This window comes from Gavia stellata, chromosome 3 (assembly GCF_030936135.1).
Source record: "Gavia stellata isolate bGavSte3 chromosome 3, bGavSte3.hap2, whole genome shotgun sequence".
In the NCBI taxonomy this organism is placed as follows: domain Eukaryota; kingdom Metazoa; phylum Chordata; class Aves; order Gaviiformes; family Gaviidae; genus Gavia; species Gavia stellata.
Window position 1 is genome coordinate 54301266 of NC_082596.1, and position 18483 is coordinate 54319748.

Below are 18483 nucleotides of genomic sequence, written 5' to 3' on the forward strand. Positions count from 1 at the left end.
AGGACAGAGTCTTGAAGTTACAAGCAACTCCTGACTCATTTTCTGCCATATCCATGGCGTAAGCAAAGGCTGTAATGACTTTCCTTCTAATAGTGCTGCATGTTATGTTTGATCATGCAATCGAGTCTACAGTTCGCAGGTTAGAAGGGTGCCCTCACAGCAAATCAGGTTTATTTCCCTTCACCAAAATATAAGCTCAATGTTTTGCGTATGGAAACACACTGTTGCTTCATGCTCATTTTGTTTAAAACAGCCTATTAATTCTTGCACTATGCAATCATTCTCAAGACAGGCATGACCTCAGTCTTTCATTACTTAATTACTTTCCCTTTGTGGGACAACATACAGCTCTTCCATGTTGCTCATCACATTTGGGAAAGGACCAACGTCACAAGTTCCTTGACTGGATGAGGAGGGGAAAAAGGAAGACCAAGCCTTCTTCATTGCTTTTTAGGGACTGAACTGTAGTCTTGCTTTCTTCAGGCTGGACAAACTCCAAATAATTTCTGCCAGCAGAAATAATGACTCCTGAATGGCATGCTCCTGCAAATGTAAACAGTGGCACAGCAGATTGTTTAACCTTTGCCTGAAGCATAATTTCTTAGACAGTGAGGTTCTACCCTCTCCAAAGCAGCTGTGGAGCATTGGGAGGATGCCATTTTTTTCCAGTGAAATGAGATGGATTGAAGCGACAGATGTAATCTCTTATTTTCCCATTGCTACTTATCACCAGTGAAGTGTTCCTACACATCTGTAACAGGACCCATTTCTCTTGGGGACAGAAAGCTTTACTGTACATTTCCAGTGAAACAATTACTAAAAAGCAGTCTGAAAGCATAATTTTGACCTCAGCATTTAAAGCTTATATCCCTGTCAGACTCAGAGGCCGAGTGAAGTCATTGGGCGAGACTGACTGCAACACTGGCGGATGAAACCTGCCTGTTTCAGCAGGTCGGGGCAGACGATGAGGTCCAGGTTCAGCTCAGGCAGGCTGCTGCCTACAGCAGAAGAAAAGGCCTGGCCCTGCTGCCTGCTTTGCCTGCACATGAGACCTAGAAAGCCTGAGTGGCTGCTGTGGCCATGGGAGGCCTGGGAGTGCATGAGCAGGGTTGGGACTCGCCACGCTCAGCAGCAGCAGCAGCCGGCACTGCTCCCAAATCTCCCACCCGACCTCTTCTCCACCCAAGCACCGCTCTCTCCCTTCCTTTCCTTCCCTCTGGTGGGAGCAGCATGCCATGGCCCAGCCTCGACGCTTTGTTCAGTTTTGCCTGAATCCAAACCAACCACTTCAAAAAAGCAGGAGCTGAGGAGGACAGAGGGGCCTCCATGTGGTCTGGACCATGCTGGGACCCATCACTGACAGCCTCGCACGGGCAGGTCACCCTTGCACAGGCAGGTCACCCGCTCAAGGTGTCCCAGTCAGATTTTAACGCCGGAGTGAATTTGAATACCCATTGCTCTCTCTGCCCAGCGAACATTGCTCCTTATGAATAATAGCCTACTGTACATAGCTTGCAGAGGTAGCCGCCAGCAGCCCTCCCAGGCCCAAGGGTCGGAATGAGCCACTGGGCCACGCAAGGGAACAGCAGCAACGTCAAGGCAGTGGTGTCGAGTGGGACCACAGGGCTGCCAGATGGCAGCGAGTCCGCCAAAGCCTCCCTCACAGGCACCCCGAGTCCACCGGGCCTGCGCCAGCCCCACTTGCCCATGGTTCGGGGCTGCCCTCTGCCCCAGGACCCCGGGAGCAGGGGGAAGGCACAGCCCCCTGCCTGCCCCGCTCCTCCTCAGGGGCCTGACCCTCTCCCCCCATGGGCTTTCCAGTGGGAAAAACAGGCTGGGGACAGCCGCCAGCCAGCTCGGGCAGGGGACGAGGAGCGGGGGCTGCCCCCGGCAGGCCCCGCTCATGGCGGCCGAGCACAATGTGGGGCCGGCGGCTGCCCCTCTGCCTGGGCGCAGCGCCGCGCCTCCTCCGTCGGGGGGCGAGAGCGGGGCGGGGGGCCGGGATGGAGCGAGCGAGCGGGGCCGCGGCAGGGGCCGGGGCCGGGGCCGGGGCCGGGGCCGGCCGGGCGGGGGTGGAGGGGAGCGGCGCCTCGGCCGGAGGGGGGTGCGGAGCCGCCGTGGAGGGCGGAAACGGGGTGGGGGGGATTTGCGTCAGTGAGGGAGCTGGGAGCGGGCGAGGGCGGGCGGGACGGACGGAGGGACAGACGGACGGAGTGAGCCCGGGGAGAGGCACCGGCCCTCCCCGCTCGCCCGCCGCCGCAGCCCGTCGCCCCATGGAGCTGTGCCCGGGATCTGCGGCGCCCTCGGGCTGGGCGCTGCCGCTCCTCCTCGCCCTGGGCGCCGGGCTCAGCCACGCCACCCCACACCTGCGGTACACCCGACCGGGCTCCCGCAGCAAGTGAGTACCGCCCGCCCCGGAGGGGGCTGTGGGTCCGCTGCCGGCGGCGGGGCGAGCCGGGGCGGGCGGAGGCGCGCGGGCTGAGGCAGCCGGGGACGCCGGGGCGGGCGGGCTGGGGCGGCGTGTGGGCCCCCTCATTCCGCTGCCCGTCCCTGACGGCCGTTGTCTTCCCCCTCGCAGGAACTGGTGCGCCTACATAGTGAACAGGAACGTGAGCTGCTCGGTGCTGGACGGGACGGAGAGCTACGTCCAGGCCCAGTACAAGTGCGCCTGGAACCAGTTCCCCTGCCAGCCCACCCCGGTGTAAGTAGCCGAGGAGGCGACCCGGGCGGTGAAGCGCTTGGCCACCCTCTGCCAAGCCCCAGCGGAGAAGCGGTCGCGGCCGCTGCGCTTGGGCCATTCCCGGCACCCCAAAAAGCCTACAGCCGGGGCAGGAGGGCGCGTACCGCCTTCTGGTCCCCAGCACGCCCCGAACAAAGCGCTCTGTATTATTGCAAACGTAAGGCTGCCGGAGCTAATTAGAGCCAGATTGAGCGCGTTGTTGGTCTGTACAGCCAGTCTGCTGCGCACAGCTGAGAGGGAGCTGCGCTGGCACACCTCGTCAGGCCGCGCTTCGCGGCATGGTGGGGCTTGCAGGGAGGCGGTAGGCACGCAGGCCGCTTTCCCTGGGCAGCAGGAGCACCAACACCTGCTGGGAGCACACCTACCCTCCCTGGTCCAGATTTGCCAGGGTCCAGCAGTGCTCAAAAACGGTTTTATGGTTGCTGTGTGTTGCTGGATCGGTGCGTAACAGCGAGGGAGAGCCAGGAACATGAGCCAGCACATTTACAATCTGTGTATCCCTCTCAGTTGTCCAGCAAGGAGAGCGGCCAGTGCAGAGATTTTTACAGGGGTTAAAACAAAGTTACTTGTTTGATTGCAAGCTTCATGTGATTGAGTGTGACCACATGGTAGTCTGTAGAGTGACCACCTACAGCACAGTGTGCTGTAGCAAGGCTGTGTGAGCCCGGAGGTACAGGAGGAGGCAGGGAACAGCTAATCTCAGGCAAATCCCCTTTCCTTAATTTTCCCACTTGAAAAGCAGTAATATTTGCACACTTTTATTTGAAAGCTGTAGGTGATCAGCACTCTGAAACCATTTCACCTCCCCCAGAAGTCAGTAGAAGGACATCCATAGCTTTTCATGGGATTAGGCTCAGAGTTGGACTGAGGTGATGGTGAAGATCCTTTTACAACAAAGAATAACTGGTTTGTGTTTCGACGTGAAACAGTGAGGATGAGACTGATACTGCTAGGTCCTGGGTGCTACTGAAATAGACTGCGAACATCAATGACGCTGCTGCCCTGGGGCCCGTGACAATAGGTGTTGGGCATTTGGCATTCAAATGCACTGTTTTCTGTTTGTTTGGGTTGTTATTTTTGTTAAAAAATAGCTTTTCTCTATTGGAATATATAAACACTGGAACTTGAGGGAAATAACAAAGGCAGCAGAGAGCTGAGTAACACCGTTCTGTGCAATTTCCCTTTGTTTCTCTTTGGAGTGTTGAACTGGCCGTTTTGGACTTCTGACTGAGCTTATGGTCTGTGTAATGGAGTGTGTCCTCTCTCGTGTGGAGTCTTGGTAGTGGAGCTACAGAGGAGTGAGGAGGGGTTGAAACTGAGCTCTTTGAACACATAAATCACAAAGCATTAAGATAAGAAATTTCAGAGGCAGTATATTAGGATTTTCTTGGACTATCTGCTAGTAGATAATGAAGAAAGTGCAAAGGCATTGCTTCTAGCTCAGAAATTCCTGAACTAAGAGCTGCTTGAGCAGGTGAGATCCTTGGCAGGAGTCAGAAGGGGAAGCCCAGCTTGAGCAGGGGGCTGGACAGCCTCCAGAAGTCCCATCCCTTCCAGATTACTCTGTGGTTCTGTGAAATGACATTGTCTGTCGTTGTGCTTCTCTTAAACATCTGGAGTTGGCTGCTGTCAGAGAGAGAATATGGGACTAAAGAGACATTTGGTCTCGCCTACTTTGGCCAATCTCATGGGGTTTTTTTTGTTCTTTTGAGAATGGAATTAGATACTTACGATAAGCCTTTGTTTCCTCAATTTGACTCTTTCGTGAACATCACTGTTATTTTCTTCATAACTGCAATAGCAACTGCAAAATAATTCCTTATTCTTAACATATATTAAGTACGTATCACAGCACCAGCTGATTAACACTGAAAGCAGCTGGAATATCAAAATCTTGAAATGCTACTGTGTTCAAAACCGTCTGTTTATTGGCTGTGGCTTATTTTTCTGTCTGTTGCTGGTATACACATTCACTTAGTGGCAGAGTAAGAAAGGAAATAATCCAAAGCGTTTGAAATACACAATTTGAAATACAATTGAATTGTGTATTTCAAAACCCCTAACTTCCTTTCTGTGAAAAGTATTGTTTAATTCAGCAGGAGTAGTGGTCTGAATATGTGTTTATATATGTTTGTTAGCTAAAGTTGACAAAAATAGGATAGGAAAGAGCTATAAAAGCAACAAAGAAATGACTGTGAGGACTTTTCTGAAGTTATTCTCTTTTTTCCTTTATACATTTACATAGAGAAGTTCAAAATGAACTAAATAGCAGATATTCATTGGAATAAACTACAGTCCCTGTGTAGTCTCCTTCTGATACCCATGGTTCATCTAAGAGCTCATTCTGCTGCAGACAGCGGGGACAGTGAGATCCAAATCAAACAAAGAGGTTGTTAACTGTGTCATAGATGGATGGTTTTATTAGTACTTAAGTACTATTAGGGCTTTTTTATCAGTCAGTGGATTTACTGTTGATTTAAATTAGTTTAAGACTAGGTTTAAAGAGCCCTTCTAGTGTTTAGGTACAGTCTAGATTATGCATAACAATTACTTAAATTAAAAAACTCACTGCATTTTATATGGGAGTGTTTCACTGCCTTAAACATACAGTGTACTGCTGAATTCCACATGTTCTTCATATACAACAGAGTGTGTATTGCAGATACAGATTATAGTCAGCACTGATTTTTTTAATGTTTTTTTTAGAAATAGCTCTGGTGATTAAGCCTAAAAATCATATGCGTGCATGAACCCTTTTTATTTACCCTTTAGGCGCATTAAAATGTCATTTGTCTGAAAAAAACCCCAAACACTGTTGGAATGACTGCACTTCTAGGAGTGTTAACTGTGATTTCAGTTTGGCTACAGGGTTTATTTCCTGAAATACTAAGTTGAAATTCAGGAAATTATTCCACTTCATTGTTTAACTGGTTTATAGGTATTTGGGCTCGATAGTGCATTTCCTCACTGAAAAGTTAGTGAATGCTTTGGCTGATTAAGGTGTCAAGGATAAATGTGAGTTGAAGTGTGGCTGCTTAAGAGGTAGGAGGAGAGGGAGTAGAAAGAAAAAGCAGGAGGGCCCTTTGAAGTATGTTCCCTTTGAAGTATGGGGGGCTCCTGATTTATTTTTCTTAAAACTATGACTAGCAAAGGAGGGAGGAACTTTGTTATTAGTGGGTCATTGGACTGAAAGATACTTACACAACAATATTAGTGTTTTTACGGCTAAAAAGAACTTGTATGTTTTGCTTCATAAATAACTGACCCCTCCCCACTTCTTTTGTTGTGAATTTCCTTTCCTGGCTTTCTTATGAGTGGTTTAGGAACTTAATTAGCATTATTAGCAATGTGTAACTGATAGCATTGTCTGATTCTAAAAGTAAAAGGTATTGCCCTTCTGTCTAGATCCTACACACTCTTTAGGGTTGTGGCTTCTCTTGGACATCCTCTGGTCAATGTAGCCTCTTCAGGGTAGGATGTTATACCAGTTGTTTGTTTTGCCTCTTGTGTTGTAGAGTATGTTGGGACACCTGGCTGTACCATAAGTGCTCCGATTTATGGCCCAGCATTTTTGGGCAAAGGTGCTTTCACTACTAAGGTTTTAATTTTAAAGTCTGAAGTGAACTGAAGTGGCTGAAGCAGAGGGATGTTTTCTGGCTTTCTATCTTTGCTACAGAACTGGCAAATGGGACTTCCCCGTACAAGGTAGTAAATCAAATAGAAAATAAATTAGATTGGGAAGAACTTCTGGAGGTCATGTAATCCCTCCGTAGCCCCCAGCTAACAGCAAAGCCAGCTTCAAAGTTAGATCAGGTTGCTCATGTGAGTAAAGATACTTGTTTGCTCAAGTGTGTAACAAGTCAGGTCACCTGTCCTTAGCTTGTGGGGAGTGGATTTCATGATTTAGTGTGACCTTCTCTTCTTAACACTAATGATAAATGTATAATAAGCAAACCAATTATTTCACTAGGTTGTGCATACTTAGAAAATGGTCAAGAAAATGATGAATGTATCAATAGCTAAATTAGCAAGCCTCTCCAAATCTCTCATTGAGCAATATTTTCCACCTTCTTGTCATTTAATACTTTCAAATGACTGTAAATAAGCCCACTGCCAAACTAATCACGGTTTTAATCATTGCCAAGAGGAAGATTTAAGGCAAAAGATTGGAATAACTTTAGAGACTGTTACTGCTTGTTCTTGTTTATTAACAAAGTAATATTGAGTAAAAGTGGAATTTTTTTTACTGAAAAACAGCATATCAGACTTCCAGTTCAAGTTAAATGGCTTTATCGATTTACCATTTTCTGGCAACCCCAGAATGACCTGGGTGGAGCACATCAGCCTCAGTCTAGGAACATGTAGAAAATCCACAAGTAGTTTTCAACCCTTAACAGTCCCAATGTAGTTTTCTGTGAGACTGTTCAGTTGCTAGAAATTAAGCATACAGACCAGTGTCAGAGTGATCAGCATCAGGCAGGATCAAGCCTAACATACACAGGTCAGCACTGATGAGAGCCTATGTTTGCCACTGGCTCCTAGCAATGTATATATCATAAGAAAAACTTTCAGGATGCACAGAAACTTGAAGGGAAAGTGAGGGCTGTTAGTGTTTCCCCTCCAAATATCTAGAAGGGTCTTTAGGATTTTTTTTTTCCTACTTAGTGTATTTTGTATGAAGCAGAATTTCTTTGTACAGGGTCCAGCTATCTGACTACATAGGGAGGTTAGCCTAAGGGGTTGTGCACTGAAAACAGTAAGGAAACTTAAAAAACTTCAGAACGTACTTCAGTTTCCTGGAGTGCTTGTTTGAAAATCTTTGAGCGCCTGCTGGGTGTGGTACACTTTCCTGGCTGTCTCCCTGAGCTCAAAATTGTGCATCTCTGCCTCCATGCACTGAATGCAACAGACTCTTTCTTCTCATTTCTTCTTCATTTCACACATCATTCGAGTTTGTTGCAATAATTCAAAAAAAATCACAAACTGCTTCTCAGTTCACATTAATGTAAGTAATTAAGAGTTTTTATGCTTTTCTGGTTTGAGAAATATGTCACCTGGAGATCTGGGGCCTCTTCCGTTAAGCACCAAACTGTTGCCAAAACAACAAATTGTTAATTTTAGGGAGCTGCTGACCTGTTTAAGGCCTATTTTGTCATAAATCACCCAAATAACCAAGGAACGTTCTGCACCATTAGAAAGTGGACAGTGCCAGTTTTACGCGTTGCAGATTATTACTCCCATCTGACGTCTTTTTTGCATTCACGTCTCATCTTTCCTCTCCCCTCTGGTTCACTTTTGACCTGGTGTCTTGAAAAGTATCAGCTCTCAAAACAATGCTGCATTTTATTCTGAAAGTTGGGGTCCCAGCTAGTCCCACAGGTTAGTCTTACATTCACGAAAGTATTGGTCATCTATTTTATCTGTGTATGGTTATCTATTCTATCTGTGTATGTTTTCAAATAATCTGTCAGCAGTAGCTCTTTCTTGGAATGATCCTAGAAATAAGCTTATTTCATGGGCAGAGAAGCAGAAGAGATACTACTGGAGCTCAGTTTTTTCAGGCAGCTTTATCAGGAGCAGCGCTTTGCATCCTCACGTGACCTTTCCTCTGGTGTAAGAACAGAAACTTGGTCCCTGCTGCTGGAAGAGGCAGGTGAGGATGTTGTTAACACATAACCTGTTGCAAAGTCGCTTCTGTTCCATCACTGTTGGACTACATCACAGTGCTGCTCTAGAAAACTTTTCTGAAATCCTTTTGAAAGCACTGTATTTTAAGGGTTCTCCTATCCCATTTTATTTAGTGGGTTTTTAGTAGCTTACTGTTGGTCTGTCATCATGTGGTTGACTGGCATAAGTTTATCTTGCGACAAAATGGAAGGAAGCAACCATGTAAGATAATTAAAAATCAAAAATCCCAACAACAAAGCTCTGCTTTGAGCCTTGCCACAGACTGTCTGTGGCTGTAAGTTACTTAAATGCATCCTATGTCTTGGTTTCTCTGCTCATAAGAAGAGGATGCCTACCTAGCTTTCAGGAGTGGTAATTGATGAACGTTAAGAGTATTAAAATTTTAAAACTGAAACTTATCTTTTGGGCATTTCCTACTGGACTTCAGTGGTCAGCTTCTTACAAATAAAATCCTTGGCAGCTGAGAGAGAGAGAGTTAGACAGATTGATAGATGGGGGGTGTGTGCGTGTATGGATATATATAAAAAACAACTAGAAATAACTAGTATGAGACATGGGGGCATGTTTCAGAGTGTGCAGTCCCTTGGTTGTTTCGTCCCAAGAAGAAACATTTCTCTGCCAAGAGAGAAAATTGTATTTTGAATCTCAGTTTTTTGGATAGAAGAATTCTAACTGAGATGAGTGGCATCAAAATTCACTGTATAAGTAATGAACAATGGCACTTCTGGAGATTTTGTATGGAGCTATAAATGAAACCCTGTGGTGTTGTCTGAGAAGAATTGAGCATTTTTGTCTTCTACCAGTTCCTGTAATCTTCTGCCCCTCTTACTGAAAAAAGCCCCAGAAACTGCAGTAAAATTCAGCCAGATTCTCTCGGATGTATTGAACTAATGTTTATCATTAAAGAGAACCATGTAAGAGGGACCAGGCTGTAGTGAGCTGATTTGGGCACCATGATTCTCTGCTCCTTCGCTGGCACCAGTAGATGAGGGGACAGTGTTTTTTAGGGGTAGAGGAAAGCAACTTTTCTCTCTCTGTCCTGAGAGCCCATACGCTGGGCCTGTAGTAGGGGGGAGGAATACAAGTCACCTGTACCAGGTCTCTGCCCCCTGGCAATTTCTTCTAAACAGAAGGCAATCTCTCCTCCCATCGTTCTTCCCAGGCGGTGTGAAGGCACAGAATAAACAATAAACATTGGAAAAAGTACTTAGTCTCTAATGCTCGTTCCTGTTTTATGCCACATTTAGTAAAATTACAGTGCTTTCATAGTCTGATATTAAAGCACTCTTTGCAGTGACCCGGGATGGGTGATTTCTTGGTTGCGTAAACAACAGGCAGTTGCATTCCTGCAGATGCATAGTGCTTTGACTTGTTCTCTTGCTTTCCTTCAGTTTCAGTCCCTGTTAATGCTCTGAGCCAGTAGCAGGTTTTTATTCAGGATTTAGCTCAGAATAGATCTGGTGCAAATGTTGGCCATGCTATACATTAGTGCAGACTTTATTAAAAGCACCCTTATGTGCCTGTGCGAGCCCAGAGAAGCTGAACCTCCTCGGTAATACGTGCTAGTGGAGGTCGTCATAACTTTATGTATTCCACAGGGGTGCCTCAAAATTGTTTTTTTCCCAGCACAAACAATTTTGAAACACTCTCTGCTTGCTTTTGAAAACATACATTAGGGATGGATTATTATGTTACATAAAGACCTGACCATGGCCTTTCAGGAAACTCATTTGAGATGGCTGTGACTGGGCCAGGCACTGGGCTAGTGCGTAAGGTTAGTGGCATTTTTTTGAAGAAAAAGTAATTCCCCAGACCCCAATGCCTGCAAACACATGTATTGACCTTCTTTCTATAAATTTTGGAAAGCAAAAATGCCAGCTAAAGGACGAGGAGCAGTGGAAAGATGAGACTTTCTTAAGTCCATCTGTAAGAAGCAGCTTAGTGTTTCTAATGCCAGATCAAAATCAAAAACTATTTTGAGGTTCACTAGGATTCTTTTTAAATAGATTTTTTTCTGCAATGTATAATTGGGATTTATTACCAACTCCCTGGCTTGCTTTCACTGAACACCCAGACTTCTGTAGGCTAATCTATTCCTGTCGAAATATCTTTTCACCACTTGCCGTAAATGCCTTAGGATAAACTCTTAGTAAAGAGATATTTTTCACAAATTAAGCTCATTTGTGGGCTGGGACACAAGCTAGCTCGCAACGCTGTCATGTAGCATCAAGGTTATAAAAGAACAAAATCCAGAGTTGTTCCCTCGGGACCCTAACGTCAGTTGTCTACCATACAGAGGGATGAATATGAGCATGGGAGCTTAGACACCTGCAGTAGTGGTGACTCAAATGCAAGTCAATGGTGTCCACCATGCCTTTTAGGTAATCTGGTGTAAATAATGACTTTAGGATGAGATGCAGCCCTGTTTCAACTCTACTGGCTGTATTGACTATATTTCTGTTGGCCGTAATGGAAATATAGACAACTAGCGCCTGACTATACCTACACAGTAGGCACCTGAAATTCAGGTGTTCTGAAACTCACTGTTGCAGAGAATTCCTAAAAGTCTTCGTAATTTCAGTGGAACTAGGATTTCTGCCACTGTTTGTAGGGGTTGCAATTAGGTCTGCACTCTTGGAAAACAGAAAACTTGGGATCAGCTGGTTCTAGTTTAGTAACTGTGTGGTATAAATGGCCAGCTTAGGTACATTTTCAGCAGAATCCTTTGCAGCCTACGAAATTAAAAATGCTTAATCAAAATACGATTGTATTTAATTATATCTTCTGCGTTGTATTTTTGGGGGGTGTCTATGTGCTACTTCAGCACTCCCATTGCAATATATCAGAGATTTGGATGACTGGGACATGCAAGAGCAGACTATATAATTTACAAAGAATGGATCTACATTCAGTAAAAGCATTAAATAGTGAAGATTCATTATCTTCTATTCAATAAGACTGCGATTTGCAGGCTGCTGAAGTTATGGGACTTGTTCCAATGACTACAGAATTTTGGACCAACCTTGAAGTTTTGTGCTCAGAATAAACATTTTATACGTTGCTTATGTAGAAACATATGCTGATTCTGCAGTCCCTTCCTCACAGTGAAGATGTGGTGGCACTTATCTCCTTGTATTTCCCAAAAGGTTGAATGTTAATATCTAGTTACAGAACTAAGCCATATGTTTTCCCACCAGTTTCATCCAAATGTTTCTGATTTGTTTTATCGCTATTAGGTGACATTCCAAATATCAGTGCTAACTGCTTCCTTCTGTGGTTTAGCACCATGAGAAAATTGTAACTCGTTCCCTAGTCAAAATGTCTAGCGTTTGCAGCAAACATGTATTTTTAATTAAGCATTTTCCTAAGAAAATACTTTCTCTCAAAGAGGAGGAATATTTGAATGCTATTGCCATACTGTACGACTTTATTTCAGCTGTGAAATACTTAGATATTAAAAGCGGAGATTTGCATTAGCGTTCTGAATGTGTTTTCTCATTTGATCAGCATGTTGAATTCATGGTGAAGGTAGTAGGCGTTGGTAGTTACAAGCCTGTTGTGGAAAGACTCCTAAAAACCAGCTGTTCTTATTTTCTCTGTTGCGAGGAAAGATTAGAGACTGTTGAAATCACCCTTTATTCATGCTTTCTAAAAGAATGATTTCATTTGTAGTATTTAGCTCAATTCACCAAAAGGATATGACCCATCATCTTGGGCTGGAAGTCCACAAGAGGATGGTATGACCAGGCACAATAAACGCTGGTGTATTGTATGTAACTTTTAAACACATGAAATTTTTTTTAACTATTTTTGAGACACTTGTAAAAATAATTGTGTTTTTAAACACTTGAATAGCAGAAATCCAAGTAAACTGGAGGAAGATTTAATGTTTTACTATTTTTTAATAACATTCCAGCATATACAGGCATTAAAGTGGAGCCTCAATTCTTTAAGAGACTTTTGAAAGTTTTGTGAACCATTTTGACCCAATTGCCTCACTAGGTAACTGTGTAAAGATTCACACCAATGAGATAAAAGATGTGAAACTTGGGGGTGTTATGTTCTAACCATGTAACTCTACCCAGCTGCATAGAGAAGCAACATTTCATCTCTCCAGCTACACTGAGTGCATTTTGAATGTTTTGTATGTTTGTGTTTGTATGTTGTATGTTTGCTGTGACTATGAGTGAGCAGTTGGATTTAGAATACTGCAAATGTAAATAAAGACATGTCTGATTTGTATATTCTGGTAGCTCCCAGTCCTATGTCATTAAAATATGTAGAACCAAATTATTCTCAGGATGCTGTCCCTAGCAAAAAGCTATGGTTTGTTTTGTTAGAACTGTAACCAAGAACTGTAATTGTGTTCAGTGCTGTTAGAGTGTTATATCCTGGCAAAATCCTGGAAGTCTCCAGCTCCTCAACTGAAATCCACTGGGCGAGCAAAGTTCTGGCTTTAAAAAACATGTTGTATGATTGAGAATCTCCCTTGGGCTGGATGCATGCTGGTGACTGTAATTTATCAGTGCACCTGGTCGGTGCTGGCACAGTGACACCATTCCTTGCGTGGGCAACTTCCACAACTGTGTGTGAAGCATATCATCAGTAGAGAAGCTGTAGCAATGAAGCTGTGATTTTTAGGAAACTTTTATGTGACTGGATTCAAATTAGAAAAGTGTTAGGCTAAGTTCCTGTTTCGCACCCTTATGTGAGTAGCCTTGCTGAAGTAAATGAGATTAGCTGTGTGGTTCATTCATCTGGACTGGCAGTATAGAGGAGCAATAATTCTTGGTAAGTAAATCCCAATTTAATTTTGAGCCATCCATGAGTATAGCTGTCTTGTTACTATAGTTCAAGATGTAAAATATGAAAGCTGTTCTACATCCAGATTTTGAAGCATTTTGATTCTAGCTTATTTTAGCTATAGGATAATTGTGGTTTAGGATTCAGGGTAGTCTGTATTTGATGTGCCATAGCTGAAATCAAAACCGATCCAATTTGTGTATTTATTTGAGCTCTCAGAGTTGCAAGAATTTGTAAGGAATAGACTGTTATGACATTTTAAAAGTTGTAGATACACAGTGTTTATATTTTATAATTTAGAATGGGAGGATTCTTCTGCATTTCAAATAATTTTTGTACTAAAACATTTTATGCCTATTAGGATCATGAAACTATGAAATAAAAGAGTGAGAATGTCGAACTTGCTTATTTTTTAGTTTTAAGGTGGAGTTTGGAAAAGTTTTATAATTTGCCCATATGAAAAATGCTGAGCTTGATTTCTTTTAATTTGTTTATATTCTTCTTTTGTACTTGGTTGTGTCTTACGATTTGTCTGAATGTTGAAGTCATCTGAAGGTGTCTACATTGAACATGACTACAGAGAAGGTATACAAAGAGAAACTTGTCAAAAAATGATAGGAATGGCAGAAACGGTACCATGAAAATCCTCGTTCTGTAATTTGAGGAAAGAAGTGCACAATTTGCATAAAAGTAGTTCTTACTCCTTTTATAAAATTTGTTTCAGCTCTATTCTTAAAACTTTGTTAGGAAAAATTAGAAAAGTGTAGTGGTGTTTGAAGATAATTGAAATACTGTAATTTTCAGGAGGGAGTTTGGCCCTGAAAGTATAGAGAGGAACACACACAAAGTTTGGAGCAGTTAAGTGTTTTATGGAAATCAGAGAAAAGTATGTACGCCCATTTCCGGCATGTGAAAATCGATCTGGACGTTCAAAGTTTGGTTTTCAGTAATGTGGTGGTTGTGAGAGAGGTTGTAATGACTCTCAAAACCACTTCAAAACACTAAAGCATCTAGCTAATCCTGTCACTCCTCTGGCTCTGGCAGCTAGTTGGAAGGAAGGTAATCAAACATAAATTACCTACGTGAGATGTGGTTTAATACTTTAGATAAGGGAGAAGGAAAAGGAAGTTCCTGGGTGGCCGGGATGTTATCCTTCCCAGTGGTGCCCTCTACATTGCACTCTATTTAGTTTTTAAAGTACTTGACCTTGGGCATGTCTGTATTTTACCTTTGTAAACAGGATCCAGCAGATGTTTTGGTGAAAACTGTAAAAGAAGTGATGAGCTGGAGTGCAGTCTGCAGCTGTTTCATATATGGTGTTGGGAAGGTAAAAAAGGATTGGAAACCCACTCTGAGTTTATGTGCTCCAAGTCAGAATCTGAAAAGCTGACAACGACAGCAAACCACTGCAGTTACGAGCAGCTAATAGACAGAGCTACAGCCTAGCCTGCCCCTGCCTTCCTATGAAGATTCACAGGAGAAGGGAATCCAGAGAGGCTCATTAGAATGAATTACTCTTTGGCCCAAAAATAGTTGTAAAAAATATGACGTCGTCTCTAGTGAAAGTAACTTTTTCCCCTTAAATGAGAAGTCGTAGATAAAGTAATAATGCAAAAGAACACTGAGTATTTCCCAAGTGCAAAAATTAGAATATATTGTGGCAGAATTGGGAAAGAGATGATTGGAAAAGAAACAAATTCATAATTAGTAGTTAACATTTTAACCCCTCCCCCTCAGGTTTGCTAAGCAGCTAACCAAAAAGGGACAGCACATGGCTGTCAGATGTGGGATGTTGTATTAAAATTATGTCTCTGAAGGTGAAAGATGTTGAATTAAAAAATACAGAATCATTTCAGCAATTATTTGCACACATGGCAAGAGAGACTTTGAAGAGTAACAGTTAAACTCTTACTCTGTGACTTTCAATAGAAACTGTTTCACAATCAGTGTAAGATTTAACTCCTATTTGGTGGCTGATTACTGATTATTTTTAAACAATAAGGAATTTTGCATATTAATGCAAGACAGTGTTTAATGAAGCATGTAGTTGATTTTTGTGTGATAGCATGGGTGTTTCTGGTGCCGGTTTTGCATTGTATTATCTCTGTCCCAAAATACAACCCTTATGAGCCCAACCAGGTTATAAGTGAAATCTGTTGCAGAGCTCCTGTTGAGTCCTTCGCTGCTGTCCTCTATTCTGTTGGTAGTACTACTTTAGGAACACCTCAGCTGTGAAGTGAACCTGTCCTTCATTAATGGATGCAAACTGTTGTTCTGGTCTGAAATAATCTTAAGAAAAAAAATTCTGAAAATGCCGTAGGGAGGTTAGTAGAATGATACTAGTTTTCTTCAGAGAAGGGAGTTCACGTGAGAAATTGGGGTAACTTCTTTGTTTCTCTGTGTTCCAAGTATTCAAATTTATAGACCTCAGGTGGCAAATCCCTGTTTTACTTATTTTCCTCATCTCTCAACCAGAAACGTGCTGTACCTTAAATTGATTTAGGTTTTATAGAAGAGGACAGCCTCTGCTTATGGTCTGGTGGGATACCGTAGTGTCTGACTGCAGTTGAACATGCGGTACTTGTGCAGAAGGAAAATTATGGAAGAAGTCTATGGTTAAAGAAAGTTGCACAACCAGAACCAGTTTGCCATTTATTAACTTTTGAGTGATTAATTGGAGAAACTTAAGGTTGTATGTACATAACGTGTGCATAGGTTTGTCTGCAAGATCCTCTTCAACTTAACTAGTGAAGTAGGAAAGAGTTGATTCCTTCGTAGGTTGTAGCCTTTCATCTGACTCCTCCTTTCATGTTCTTATCTGACTCATGCTTTCAGCGTTTTGTCCTCCCCTGGAATATCCCTCCTAGCTTTGACTGCTCTGTACATATGGATTCTGAGGAATGGTTTAAGTAGAGACTGTGGAAACACAAGTGGGACAAAGCAGGCAGAAACATTTTTTGATGTCCAGAAGAGTTGCTGCCAGAGCAGCTCTGTGGGTGGGTTTGCAATGAAAAGCAGTTAGTTAGAGGAGAAAGGTTTCGAATTTATAGAGTAATACACTGGTGGTCACTGTTACTCTCAGCAGTGTCTGATGACTTGAACCTTCACTTCCCACAACATGTTATCCCTCTGCTCATTCATGAAAGCCCCTGTTCTGTGGCTATATTTGCTCTACCTGACATGACTGCATTGAGTGCAGGTAACTTTAAGACCTAGACAGAAACATTTGTTCATTTAATGTTTGAAGGAGAAGATGAATCATAGATGAAAGTAATTGATTTTAATTTAAAAAAAACACTGTTTTCATTTTAGCTTTAATCTAAATAGCAGATTAGTTTACAGATCATTTAAAATGCTTTCTGCTTTGGCAGATACCGAACGAGTTTCAGACCTCGGTACACAGTTGCATATAAGACAGTAACAGAGCTGGAATGGAGATGTTGTCCTGGGTACAAAGGGGAAGACTGCAGAGAAGGCCCAGCAGAAAAGCCAAACACTGCTCGTCGTCCCACAACACCAGCGAAAGCTGTTGTGAAGAAAGGCTTGGGTAACTTTTTGTTTGAATTTTGGTATGCATGATCACGTCTGGTTTCTTGTTTTGTCTTTTAAGTATAAGAACCGTTACGGTTTCTATTAAACTCAACTACTGGCAGGTACAAAAGCCATATGGAAGACACTGCGTGGTGGGAAAATAATAGCCAGGCAATAACAGTCTTGATACAGAGAATTTCCTGAAGAGTAACGGAGGGGTGGCTGTAGAACACTGGCCATAAATGCCAGCTGGCTACTCACGGTTCAGGAAAATCTTTGTGTTAAGGTTGGGGTTTTTTATGGTTTCTTCAATGTTCAGCAAAAAAAGATATATTTGAGAGGAACTATTATTAAAACAAAAAAGAACACGTACTAATTTTAATGATATATAATGGTCCCTAGCAGTTTCACAGTGCTTTGTTCAAGGGCTTGTGCAGATTTTACAGATTCATGTTAGATTAACTGCCGTAATACTAAAGGGTAAAGGAATGATAATCCTCGATTTCTGAAAAAATACCTTAAAGAATTAATTATATTTGTTTGTATAAGATACTGTCTTCTGAAAGGGTAAGAAGGAATGCTGTTACTGCAGTATTATGCCTTTTCTGCATTAACAAAAAATGATATTTTCTTCTGAAGGACTTTTTCCCAACGACATTGGAGATTAGTCTCACACACAGCACTTTGTCAGATTTCCACTTGTGTTTTTTGTGCAGTGGAATGGATTGGGATTGAATACATGCTTTCAACCCAGTCATATAGATTACATACCTGCTTTAAAAATAAGCTTTTTAAATACTTTGTTAGCCCACCTAAAATATTATTTCCAGAAGATGATAATAAAACACGATGATATCTTTAAGTAACTTGTACACTGCTTATGTCTAGAGATTTTCTTTCTTCTGTGACCCTGAAAGAACTGTAGTGCAATGCAAAAATAGACCAGTGTGTATGTAATAGCTACACTCTGTGTGTGCATACTTTTTATTATTAAAGGAATCGGCTACTCTGTCAGTCTTGAAGAGTACATTTGTGACTTCCTACCTTCTTTGTAATGTCTTTAAGCTGAAAATCCAGCTTAAAACTAAGAAAAATTCCAACTGCATGTTCTTCAGACCCTATCTCAGTGTTGCTCTCCACTGTATAACTAGCATGTATAGCTTGGAACCAGTGCTAAAATTCGTTTGTCTAAAGATTTAACTGTTAACACCACTTGTCATCCGAAAAAGTTATTCTAATGCTAACAATTTGTGTGTTTATTTTCTGTTGTATTTAAAGAAGTATATTTTCTTCTTAATTTCTGCTTAACTTAATTTACTTTTTTATGTCTCCAATAATATGCCTTCACTGTGCAAAGGTCTTTGGATTATGCACTGCATAAAAGGTATCATGCAAAATCCCCATTAGGATTATACATGATGTATTTATAGAGTGTACCCCTCTGTGCATAATGGCAAATATATATGGGAGTATGCAAATAAATATGGTCACGTGGCTCTACACATTAAAATGGTATTAAATGTTTGTTAAACTAAAACAGTTGGTGGTCTAGCTGCAGGTTTTATTATTAGATGATTATTTGGGATCACACTCAGGATCTTGACTTACTAGAGCCTTGTTGCTGAGAATCCCGGAAGATAGGACTAGAGGGATCTTAAAGGGTATGTTTATCCATCCCATAAAGTAGGATCAGCTATGTCTGTCCAGCAGCCGGTGGTGGA

The 18483-nt window shown here is 42.4% G+C and overlaps 1 protein-coding gene across 1 annotated transcript in view; it reads left to right on the top strand.

Moving 5' to 3' along the window:
- Positions 1–2273: 2273 nt before the first annotated feature.
- EMILIN2 (elastin microfibril interfacer 2) overlaps positions 2274–18483 on the top strand; it is a 38487-nt gene continuing 22277 nt past the window's right edge. Inside the window, exons 1-3 of the mRNA XM_059815335.1 lie at positions 2274–2398; positions 2579–2701; positions 16603–16778. Coding sequence (XP_059671318.1) covers positions 2274–2398; positions 2579–2701; positions 16603–16778 — 424 coding nt within the window. The remainder of the gene's footprint in view (positions 2399–2578; positions 2702–16602; positions 16779–18483) is intronic.